Source organism: Symsagittifera roscoffensis, chromosome 5 (assembly GCF_963678635.1).
Source record: "Symsagittifera roscoffensis chromosome 5, txSymRosc1.1, whole genome shotgun sequence".
NCBI lineage: Eukaryota > Metazoa > Xenacoelomorpha > Acoela > Convolutidae > Symsagittifera > Symsagittifera roscoffensis.
The window spans coordinates 16,958,246-16,971,311 of NC_087066.1; the positions used below are offsets into that span (position 1 = coordinate 16,958,246).

General features: G+C 35.0%; 1 protein-coding gene across 1 annotated transcript; it reads left to right on the top strand.

The window, feature by feature from the left end:
* Window positions 1-31: 31 nt before the first annotated feature.
* LOC134846023 (tRNA N(3)-methylcytidine methyltransferase METTL2-like) lies at window positions 32-1,111 on the top strand. Its single transcript, XM_063863191.1, has one exon. It carries the CDS (start codon window positions 35-37, stop codon window positions 962-964), a length of 930 nt encoding a protein of 309 aa, XP_063719261.1. The 5' UTR covers window positions 32-34; the 3' UTR covers window positions 965-1,111.
* The last annotated feature ends 11,955 nt before the right edge of the window (window positions 1,112-13,066 follow it).

Genomic DNA, 13,066 nt, shown 5'->3' on the forward strand with positions numbered 1-13,066 from the left:
GTTTCATAACCGCACGCGAGTTTTCAGGTGTGAAATGTCGACTGATGAACCAGAAAAATCAGCACTGTCTACTTCAAATGAAGATGACCTAACATGCAGAAGTCGGTTTCTGACCAAGCCTGAAAATGTGTTCGCTCATAACGCCTGGGATGACGTAATATGGGATGAAGAAATGATCGAAGCCGCCGAAAAATCGATTGAACAAAATTCGACCTTGAAAATGGACGAAAAGGAAGCCGAAAAAGTTTTAAGTGACGCTTCTTCTAACTGGGACAAGTTTTACGGAATCCACGAGAATAAGTTTTTCAAAGACAGAAATTGGCTTTTAAAAGAATTTCCAGAATTGGAAGGAATCGTAGACGGTAAAGAATGTGAAAAGTTCAGAGTACTCGAAACAGGTTGCGGTGTTGGAAATACGGTTTTTCCCTTAATGCAATATATTGAATCAAGTCGAGATTTCTTTGTTTACGGATGCGATTTTTCACCTTCAGCTATTGAGTTAACTCACCAAAATGCTCTTTATGATTCAAGCAGATGTAAGACATTTACATGGGATTTGACCAACGTTGATAATGACGCAAGGTTACCATTTGAAGAAAATTCGCTCGATGTTATATTGATGATTTTTGTCCTGTCTGCTATACGTCCGACGAGTTTCAAATCAGTTATTTCAAATTTAACTCGTTTTCTCAAACCTGGAGGCTTGTTAATGTTTAGAGATTATGGAAAATATGATTTAGCGCAGTTGAGATTCAAACAAGGTCGCTGCATTGAGCAGAGTTTTTACTGCAGAGGAGACGGTACTCAAGTTTACTTTTTCACGCAGTCAGAGTTGCACGATTTGTTCACGGAATGTGGATTGGAAAAGGTGCAGAATTTGATTGACAGGCGGCTGCAAGTGAACAGAGGCAAACAGTTGAAAATGTACAGAGTTTGGATTCAGTGCAAGTACAGGAAGAAGTAGAGTTAAATGTATATAGCGTTGTTATCTTGAAAGAGACATTCAAATTTGCGTGAGTTTGTCAGGTCAAGAAAAAGTGCGGGAAAGGGACTGAACTTGAACTGATTTGTGGCTATTCTTAACAATATTGCTATCATGAAAAAATATATTTTTGAGGTAAAAACCTCTACTGTCCTTTTGCTTAACTCATGTGCATCTTTGAAAGCGAATTAGGCCAGAACCAGGTATTGATTACTCAAAAAATACGCTTCTGATTTTTCGACCCATATTTTTGGATTTTTTCATTTTCTCGAAAACTACCCTCCCAAATCTGAGATTTTGGTTTCAATGGATAGAGCAGGTTGTGGGAACCTGCCGTGCATTAGCGGCTACGCCCACATTTTTCTTGACAAAAAGTATTAACCCTCGAAACATTTTTCGATTTTTTGACCTTTTACCTAAACTTTTTGACTTTTCTCGAAAACTACCCACCGAAATCTAATGAGCAACGTTTTTAACATCTTTCAACCTAACAAGTTCCTGTAATTACTTCAATATTTAAGAAAACTGAAGTAATTGATGAAATTAACAGATTTTGAAGTCCTGCCAAATCGAACTAAAAAATTCACTCCCAGTTATTTTATAAGAGAACCATGTAAGATTTTGCGTGAAGCACAGTTTTTGGAATTACCCGTCCTTCCGCATCAGTGCAAAATTTATCAAACGCGTATTTCCAGCGTTAGCTGGCCTCTAGTATAAGTTTTGTTAAATAAAAATAGGTATAATGGAAATGTATGAGGTTATTTTTTTGAGACGCTTTGGAAAATTTTTTCATTTTTTCAAAAATTTACTTCTCAAAACTACTCTAGCAATTTTCGAAAAAGTAGTACCAAAGGAAAGTCCGCCCACTCCCCTGTGTGTCTGCATACTCCCCTAATCTCTTTATACCTTACCTCACTTTCTACAGACATCAAAAAAGTGTGTGAGCGGAAATTTTGACCTATATTTTTGAATTGTTCTACCTTTTCTCAAAAACTACTCTCCCAAATCTGAGATTTTGGTTTCCATGGATAGAATAGGTTGTCGAAAGCTCCCCTGTTTAAAGTTTACGCCCAATTTTTCACATAAAAAGTTATGGTCCATAAAAAAGTTAATTTTTCGATTTTTGACCATTTTTTTGAAACTTTTCGACTTTTCTCAAAAACTACCGTCCCAAATCCGAGGTTTTGTTTTCAATGAGTAGAACAGGTTGTGGAAGTTCCGCTGCATAAAAGTTTCATTTTTTGAAACTTTTCGACTTTTCTCAAAAACCACCGTCCCAATTCCGAGGTTTTGTTTTCAATGAGTAGAACAGGTTGTGGAAGCTCCGCTGCATAAATGATTACGCCTAAATTTTTTAACACAAAAAGTTTTAACCCTCCGAAAAGTCAAGTTTTTTTGACCGTTTTTTGAAATTTTTTATCTTTTCTCGAAATTTTTCCTCGCAAATCTGAGATTTTAGTTTCAATCGAAAGGACGTGTTGTGGAGAGTTCCCCTGAAGAAGCGATTACGCCCAAATTTTTTTTACACAAAAAGCTATGACCCTCGGAAAAGTCAAAATTTCAATTTTGACCGTTTTTTGAAGTTTTTTTGGCTTTTCTCGAAAACTATATTCCCATATCTGAGGTTTTAGTTCCAATGTCCTTTCGATGAGCACAAAAAATTCAAAATTATCGAACAGGTATTTCCAGCTTTAGCTGGCTTCTAGTCAAGTGGGACGATTGTGGTAGGAGTTTAAATTCGAGCTGCCGCGCGAAGTTCAAAAGGTACGAATGACCCAGAAATTGTTTGTGTGGAATAATACAATAGATCCTGACCAGCTTTTTGTTGAAAAAGTCAAAAGCATCCAGTTTTTTTTTCTGATTTTAACATTTTAAGTGATTTTTGGAACGTTTTGGAGTGAATTATTATCCACATAAAGACAAAGTGATCGCACGCAACTTCATTTTCTAATTCCTGGGATGGTGAGGGAAATCGGAAAACCATACTAGGCTGCTTTTTAATGTTTTTTTTTTCTCACCAAAATTTTGCAAGGAAACTGGTCTGAATTCCTGAGCTATTTGCAGAGTCACCGAACATTCTTGCACGTTCGGGTGGCTAATGCTTTAACTTGTACTCACAAATTTTTACTTATGGAACGTATGGCTGGTTTGCCAATGGTTAACTGACTGTTTAAAGCATTGTAATACTAACGCACGCTTTTCGGTCAAATATAGTGATTAATTATTAGCTCATTAGTGGTGCCTTATTGAATCAGCATCCGCTTTTTGACATGAAGTACGTGGTGGCATCTCTGGCATTGGAAGTGGCAGTCTGCATTTTCCTCTTCTTCGGCAACTTCAACTGCATCTGGAAGAAAGATCTCAAACATGGGGGCCTCTGGACATACTGTGTGAACGAAGACAGGAATCTTTTCCTTTTTCTTCCAACCATCTCGCGATTTAGTTATAAAGTTCTACCTATTAGGTTGTTTGTGTTTTAAATGCAGGTTAAGTTGTTTAAAAAAATTAGCCGTGGAGCACTGAGAGGTTTAAGTGGAGTTTGTTTTCTGCTTTCTTTAAGAGTTGTGATTTGAGTTTTGAAGTTTTTCAATACAAGGTAAAACTAAAGCAACTCGAAGATAAAACTTCCTGAACCATGTGAGGTCCTAAGTTGTTCTGATTAACTTTCGCCGATGTATTTCAGTGCCAATTTATAAATTTGCTGATCGGTAAGTTCAAAATTTCTTTGAAAAAATCAACAGCAGGGAAAAGGAAAAAAATCGTAAACAGGGATGGGAAAATTGAGCTTCTCAGTTGCTCGGATGTTGGCGTGGATGCGGCGGAGCATTACAACCAGAGCTATGTGGCTATCAAGGTGGCCAGGGACCTGATGATGGCGGCAATGATAGTGGGAACTCCCATCATAATCATATCTTCATTTGGTCTGTGTGCTAGCTTCACTTTTGGGTAAATGAAATGAATTCTATCCCTCGAAAAAATATGATAGGCACGAATTAAATAACGGTATGCAAAGGAAATATTTGTGTCTTTGTTTTCTACCATATGGTCGGTGGCACCGCGCGCCAATAAATGCTTTCAAAAACGGCTTTAAAAAATCTTCAATCACACCCTCAAGAAAATTCTAGAGCCGCGACTGCTGAAAGTGATATATCTACCTGATTGTTGTGATGAACTTAATAAATAGGTAAGTGTTCAAATCTTTTTGATAAATTTTCTTCGAATGCACTGCGACAGCGTAGGGAAAAATACTATCTCCAGCCTTGCCTTATCATTTGACTCTCCGTTCGAAATAGTCTTAAAATCTCAATCTATGTGGGTTTTTTTTTGTTTTGCCTTGGAAATACGGTCTAAATCTTTGGTGAACGTAAGAATAGGAATGTGAATTGTTGTCAAAAGTAGAAAAAATCCATAGTAGAGTTGTATAAATAATTCTAATACGAAATTGATATTATTTTAAGTCCGTACGTGCTGATAAACGTGGCCACCTTAATCCAACTAGTCTGCACGGTCTCTCTGGGGGGATTGGCAACCTACTCTTTCATCACACTACCTAACAACTCAACTCAAGCGGACTGGGCTCTGTACCTCATATGGGTGTCATGTCTCCCCCAAATGGCAATCATGGTTCTAATCTCAATCAGAACCTACAATCTGTACCGGGAAGAATTCAAAAACAAACAAACACATTTATGTTGCCAGAAAAAAAGTGAGCAGTCGAATGAAATTGTCAGAAGGCCAATAAAGAGAAGTTTATCAATCGTGGCTAGTTCGTATGCAGACGATAGATTAGAATCGCAAAACAAAATTTAATTAATTTCCAATTTAAGTCTAAATTTCAACAAAGAAAACTAATCAAAACAAAGTTAATGGTATTAATAAAAAAAAATCGACCAATCCACTAGTACGAAAGCAAAAATCCGGAATGCCAATTTTTGATATGAGTAAAAAAAAGTTGCTGGCCGCAATTCGAGTTCTACGGAAAGAATCGAAAAAAGTCAGTACAGAAATAACTTTATCTGAAATTTTTGTTTATTGTAATCAAAGCAACAGCTTGTTCTAAAAAACGCGACTATTTCCGATACCTGTTGCAGAATTTGTAGTTTCCGTATAGAGGTTATTTATCATGTATAACCCAATGTATAAATATCTCGCTAAGTACAAGATTTTACAAATGGGCAGTTTGGATTCAAATCAAGAAAAAGTATAATTGAAGTTTTAATAACAGCATGCTGGATACAAAAAACGAGCTCACTCTAAATGACTTAAAAAATGCTCTTTTCGACAACATTTTTTAAGTCTCGCTAATGTCTAAGAGCCCTAAAGATAAACGTGAAAAGTTTAAAATAGCCCTTGAACAGACACAGTTGCTCCGTTATCTAGTTTGATTCGTATCTTTCCTTTACAGAATAGTTACACTTGCAAGCTTGCGAGCGTTAGTGAATTAGTAGGAGTTTTTTTGAGGATTTTTTCTTATTGCAGTTTATAGAGCTGCCTTTTTTCGTGATCTCGCTAGTGTTTGCCAAGAACAGCTTCGTCTCTATGGTATACTAATATGTCCAGGTTTTAAGTTATATTTCTTAGATTGAGAAAAGTCTTAGGTATAAAAAACAAATCGGCATATAACGCTTATGTAGAACCCATTTTCAATCTTCTCAGTCTTTTTTGGTCAATGCGTCAGCACGACAAAATTTAATTAGAGACGTTTGACACAGATCAGGTGGTTCTCAATTTTATTTTAAAAAATCGAGAATTTCGAAGATATGAGACAAAAACAGTTTTGTGTTACGTTTTTGATAGGTAACGGAAGTCAACGTTTTAAAACACTCCAGAAAAAGTGAAATACATCTCATCTATACAAACATTTGATATGGAACGTCTAAAGTTATCTACGGTTTTCATCAGACAACACCTGTAGGAGTACAGTTTTCCTTTTTTTGCAACGTCAACTTATTATAAGAAGTTCGTGTCAAAGATTTTTGACAAAAATTGAAATTAACAGTCATTTTTGGGTGTTTTCAAGGGTTTTTTAGAGCTTGCAAACCTAGAGTCAATTATTGATTGCTCAGTTTCTTCAAATTTATGAGATTAACGTTTTATCATTGTTTTTATGCTTGCGATTCGCAAGCGTTATCAAACAGAAAAATAGACTTTTTTCCTGATTAACAATTTATTAAACAGAATCATTTGAATCACTTGTATCTTGGTTCATTAAGAATTCAATTTTTTTATTGCTTTTCCAGCATTTGTTTTAGCCTGGGGGTAACGATTATGCATTGAATGGCAAAGGTCATGGGTTCAAATCTGACTAGGAACTGTTTATTTTTTTCAGACTGGAAATAATCTGTTTCAATTAAAATTTTCGGCCAATTATTTGACTGCTTATTTTTTGTCGGCTTTGTTGCCATATCTTGGAATCGTTTTTTTTGCTGCGCGCACTTAATTTTTCGATGTTGCTTTTAGTGTTTGATTTACACTTACAATATGTAAGTTTACTGACCTTGACTTCGTATTTCCTTCGTTTTTTTTGTTTCGCTAAAAAAAAATTCCTCGGCCGAAAATAATTCGGCCTATTTTTCATCGGCCTTATAATTTAATTCTAGGTCGTCGTTTCAAGGGAAACACATTTTTAACACTTACCTCCGCTCTGTTCGAGTTAGTTGTATATTTACTAATCGGTTTGTTGAAATTAATTCGTTTTGAAAAATGTTTTCATATTTTGCAAAAGTTTTCGTTTTTCTGAAACACTTCTACTCAGTTTCACGAAAACTGTATCAATTGAAAGACCGCAAACTTCGCTGTTTGCCTGAATAGTCCCCTAGAGTCTTTTTCTAGTTGACTCCGCTTACGAAAAACTTAGTCCACTTTCTCTCCGTTTACCGCCTTCGAAAAAGTGTGGAAGATTATTTGACCTATTTTTTTTTCTCATTTTCTCAATAACTATCCATCTCAAATCGGAGTTTTGGTTTAAATGATTGGAATTTTTTAGAAAAACTATCCTGCATAAACGACTTTGGCCCATTTTTTTCTGCATCAAAAGTTAGGGCCCTCGCAATAGTCCATTTTTTGATTTTTGACGGTTTTGTGATTCTCTATGATTTTCTCGAAAAGTCACTTATCAAATCTAATATTGTGAGTTCAAGGAAGTTAACGGGCACCGGGAAAAATCTCTTCTTTTATTAGCGGCCACTCAAAAAAAATTTAACACTAAAATTTATCGCCCTCGGAAAAGTCAAATTTATGATTTTTTGACAGTTTTTCAAACATTGAACATTTTCGAAAACTTCACTGCCATTTCTGAGATTTTGGGTTCAATTCAAGAAAGTAATCTGCTTAGCTCATTTGCTGATGCGACCACGCCCCAACGTTTTGGACTACAAATTTTATGGCCCTCTGTAATTTTGATTTTTTGACCTTTTTTTTATAAGTTGTTTTTTTTCTAATCGAAAACTACTCTCCTAAATCTGACAATTTGGGTTCAATCGAAATGATAGGTTGCATTATTTCCTACTGCGTAAGCGGCTCAGCCCTGTTTTTTACACAAAAAAGCATTGTTCTACGAAATGACATTTTTTATTTTGACCGTTTTTTGGAGTTTTCTCCGTTTTGTTGACCGTTTTTTTGGACTTTTCTCGCTAGCTATTCTGCCAAATCTGATATCATAGGTTTGTTTGAACAAATTTGTTGTTGAAAACTGACGTTTTTAGTTGGGCATGTCCAGTTTCTTTAAGAAAAATGTTGACTTTACGCAAAAACCACCGTGCCAATTCTGAGGTTATGTATAATAGAGAAATCCGGTTTTGGGAATCTTTTATTTTGCACAAGAGGCCACTATCTGATTTTCGCCGAAACAAGTTATGAGTTTTAGAAAGTCTTTTGACCGAGTCTTAGAACTTCGGACCGTTTTTTCTTTAAAAATTTTTGAATTTTCTTAATAATTACCCAATCAAATCTGAGGTGAAAAGTTCAATCGAAAAAACCGTTTCCAATAATTGTTTATACAGAAGTAGTGACTTCTTTGTTTATCGTAAGAGAAATGTTATATCCTCTCGAAAATTGATTATCTCAAAATTAGTTAAGAAACAACTAAGTTTATAGGCAAAGTCCAATTTTTGAATACACATTTTGTCGTGCCGTATGAGTAAAGAAAATTCATTCAGTATCAAGCACGCACTTCCAGCTTTAGCTGGTCCCTTTGTTGTTTTTTATCGAGTGATTTGAACTTTTTGTTTCCGCTAGTTTTTTCAACATTGACTGCTGATCGATTTTCTTATGTTTGTGTTGCATCGCAAGTGGTGTGATGCTCCGCTTCGCCTGTGTCAAAAATATTTTTGTTCTAAAGAGTTCTTCTTAAAAAGAAACTCTCGGCGCTATGGAAACGTCATGTCAAGGTACTCCCAAGGTTTGCTAGTCCACTCTTCAACTTTGGCTGCACTAATCCGCTTAACTGCACTAATCTGAGGTAAAACGTTCCTGCGATTTTTCGAGAACGTTTCAAAACAAAATAGACATTAAAACGTATTACTCAAAATCTGCAATTTTGAACCCTATCAGAAGGCAATGTTAGGACACTATTCAGAACTCTAGGATTGAACTCAATTGAAGGCTGCTCAAACCCTTTTAAGTTCCGAAATAAGACGCTTTGTTGGAGTTTTCAACATTTCTCACACTTACATGGTAAAGAATTACTTCTTGAAAACTTCAATCCAATGGTCAAGTAATGGCAGGGTGCTCCCAAGATTTTCAAATCTAGTCCCGGTGTAGCTTGGAATTCTTAAAACAATTGATTTAAAAACGTAGTTAAAAATTTTTGAAAAATTTAAACCTTTTATGGGGTGCTATCGTTAACCACCAAATGATAGAACTGCTCATTTTTTAGTTTAGAATTAGTTTTGTTTCTGAGAAATTAGTTTTATAACTCAGGATTGAACGGGAGCTTGTAGCAAATGATATATGTACGGGTTAATAAATATGAACAAATAAGTTGAACAAAAATCTCAATGAATAAAAAAAGATTATACAGAAAAACCGATTGTTTAAAAAACTTAAATACGAAAATTTATTTTCGTGCTGTCGGCTTTTTTAAGGTCCTCTCTAGTAGTTGAAATTTAAAGGATCTGGAACCTATCGTTTTCGAGACCAGTCAAAAAGCAGTTTGAACAACCAGGTTTTTCACTTGCGTTTTTTATGAACATAATCAAAAAATGATGAAAAAAAAAGAAAGAAAGAAAATTTTTGTGATGAAAAAAGAAGAAACGTAAAGAAAACATGTTTTTGAAAAAATACTTATCATAGACTTTTCTGTACATTTTTTTTCTGTGCATATGAAAATACCTGGAAAAGTTTGGTTAGCGTTTTACTGTGTATCGAAGTTGGATGATCATCCGTTTTTGCCATTCCCGGAGGAAGTGTAAATTGCGATCTTCATCCATTAATCCAAAATTGATTTTAGAATATATTAAGATGTTGATGCCAGAACTCAACCAAAATTAAAAAGAGAGTTTCATCATACAAAAATGCAAGCCGGAATGCAGATGGGCCGTAATGAAAGAGCGATGAAGATAGTGTCGAATGGGTTTTCAGTTGAAATTGCCTTTCAGGAGCGTATTGTCATATTATGATATCCATTTTTTGCCTGCTAAATCGAAAAAAAGTGCTACTGTATCTGATGGGGTTTTAAAGTTCTTATAATTGGTTTACTGCATAGCATTATGTCTTTGTATCTGGTTAGTTGGTGACTATGGGGTAATTCAGATAGATGTAATATGTAATAAGTAATACACCATTTAGTTTCACGATAACTCACCCTACAAAAAAAATCTTTTCCGGGAAAACCTACCCAAGAAGATTTAGCCATTTCGTGCCAGTGAGTCAAAGATTTTATTCAGCAAATTGTTCACACGTTTTTTGCGGTTTATTGAATTTTCACTGCATTTTGTTCTGAACAAGATACTATAGTGGTGAATTAAAACAACCGGCTAAAATGAACTAAAACTGAATTTTCAAACTTGTTTTTTTTTCATTTACAGTAGTTTTTGGCTTAAAAAAACAATGAGGACAAAAATAGTTTGGAGTTTTATCAGCTTTTTTATAGTGCAGTTTTTTTTGCAAGCTTTTGAACCAAAATTACACCCTTAAAACCAAAGTTACACCCAAAATTTCTCCTTTAGCTTATCTTTCTACGTTTCCAGTTCAGATCTAGCTGCTTGTGCATTAAGTGCCGCTATATGATACGCTTTTCTCTTAGAAAAATTTTAACTATCAAATCGTATAGAACTTTGAAGTTTTTCTAAAGTTATCAATCTTGGATTTTTTGAGGAAAACGCTGTTTTTGAGATTGGAACAGTCTTGACATCAGTTTTTGTTGCACTTTTTTGTTGTATATGATATTCTCACTCTGAGCGCCCTAATCATTCTTTCAGCGTTTTCTGCTTCTACTTTCTTTCTTCGCTACCCGATTTTTGTATAACTGTTTTGCTTCTGCAGATGACGACTATAGCAGCAAAATAGTTAGAATAAAGTCGGGTAGCCAAGGAAGAAAGTAGGTTGAAAATTATGATTAGACCAGCTCTGGATGGTATAAATACCTCTATTAACCTGGATCCGAGTTTGGATACGCCTACAATACTGGATCTGTCCTGCTCTCTTTTCTTGTGAAATTTTTGGCTGCGGCACGAGATAATCCGAATCTTCAGGTTGAGAAATATCGAGAATGGATTTAAAGAATGTTCGAGCTCTTTTCTAATGATATGTTAGGATGAACAAAATTTCACAATGCAGAATATAACACTGTTCTTCGTAGGATGTTGCTCATGAGTAGTTTATGACATAATCTTAGCCTCGACTGAGCATTACATCATAATAATTTTTCAATAAGTCTGCAACTACTCAGAACCAGAATCATTATGTCTTTTAGATTTTGAAACAAACTCCAGAATTTCAAATTTCAATAACTTCAAAATCGAAAAATCCTTAAATAATTGAGTTCCACAAAAAGCAACTAAAAATTTTTCGGGAGATATGAGTTAGGACCGAAGTGTATAACTCATAGAGTAATTTCGGATAGGGTACACCGTCTGCTCGTCACGCTATCTTATTTTCGGCCGGATAGATTCGTGCAACTTCTTAGTCTAATACCAATCCTAATCTTACTCTTATACTATCTAGTCTCAGGTTGTTTAACTAGTCTCTGCTAGGCTCAATAGATCTAGGGTATACTGGTTTATTGCGGTTGCTGAAGTCGTCTTGGAGAGTCAACTAATTTCTAAGTTAAATTCAAATCTCTCTGGTGCTGAAATTACAAGTAATTTCAGCACTTACAAATAAGTGGGTTGTTAGTTAGATGGATCATGATTGGTTAATATTAAATACTTTACAGTGGTAAAATATCTAATTTATCCAATCATAAAATGTAGTTTAGATCAGGTTCCACCCATCCGGGTTTTACAGAGTTTTTTATAATAGTCTTTCTGCAATTCAAAGGATGGATGATGGACGTTGGTATTTGGCGAACATCTTATTTCTTCTGGGTTTTCTTATTAGAGAAGTCCCAGATTCAATCGTTGTGTCTTCTCAAGACAATGACTGGGTTTTCGCAACAAACTCAAATCTGATTTCAGAATGGTTGGCTATGTCAGGTTTTTCTAATTCATTGATGAGAACTTCTTTGTGTTTGACCCTGTCTGGGAATGGCGTGGAGATTGTGTGTGGAGGGGATGCCTGGTTACTCGGATCTGTACGTATACTTGAACATCAAGGTGGTCATTGTTCTAGTTCAATGAAGTCCTTTTCTGCGAAGTCAAGTCGTACTCTAAATCCTTTGAGTTGTGATTGTGGGCGGCATATTGATTGTGGTTGGCCATTCTTTTTCGAGTGTAGTGGGTTCATTTTGTCTTTGGATGTTCGTCTTTGGTGTTGTATGCTGATCTATATATTGCATAATATAGTTTACATTTTATAAAACTTTTATTAGTTTAATGTTTTTTAATTATGATTTTGGTTAGTTGTTTTCACAAAAGCTTTTTGTTTTAGTTCAGTTATTTTGAAGAGTTACTCACCCTTGAGTAGCTCTTATTAAAAATAGGAGTGTGTGTCACAAAGCGTGGATGTAGCGCGGTGGGTTAGGCCGGCTATAGAGCATGCTCAGGACGTCCTCTTCTGGTGGGTTAGGCCAGGAGTGGGAGTATGATAGCATGCGGGTTTTGTGAGAGGTCCTGTTATGTGACAACGTTTTATGTTGGGTTTGTTGTGGTTTTTCTTATGTTTTGTTGGTTGTGTCCTTTTTTCAAAAATCAAATTGTTTGTGGTATGGGTTTGTCTTTCGACTTTTTTGTGTTTTATTATTTGTTTCTTAGACTTTATAATAGTCTTCAAAAGAATAAATTATCCAGTTTTAAACTGGGTTAATCCGGTTTGGGTACCGTTGGTTTCCTTTTCTTAGTCATGCTGTTATGCTATGTGTTGTGGTGTTCAGTAAGCTGCATTGGTTAGTTTTGTTTAGTATATAATTCCTTTCCAACCGGGTTAAAGGAAAGTTTGAAACTTGTTATCGTGTGTTAGAGTTGTTGAGTGTGAAAGCTTGAAACTGAAATTCATTATTTAAACAATTCTTCGTGGGCGAGCTGTGCGAATTTGGATAGAATTTTTGTGCGAGTGAATGAAAATATCAAAAGGTTAGTACTGCATTTGCTTCTTATTAATTTACTTCATAGAATTTCAATTTTACTGCTAGTTGTTGGGGAAAATTAAGTTACAAATTTTCATCATTATTAGATTTACTGCATTTGGGAAAAAATTTATAAATTAAATTATTGCATTGGTATTATTTTTATTTAATTATTTGGTGCAAAAAATTAATAGAGTTTTAAACAGTTTGAAGAAGTTTTCAATTTTTATTTTCTTTTGTGAATTTTTCAGATGATCGTTGGATGAAGGCTAAAATTCTAAAGAAGACATGAATAAAGAATGGTTAGTTTCTAATTTAAATAACTAGTTACTAATATGTATAGTTCATACTTACCTATTAGTCGTCGGGGAAGAAACCGTGGGGGAAGATGTCGTGGATGAGATCTGAAGTTGTTAGTAATT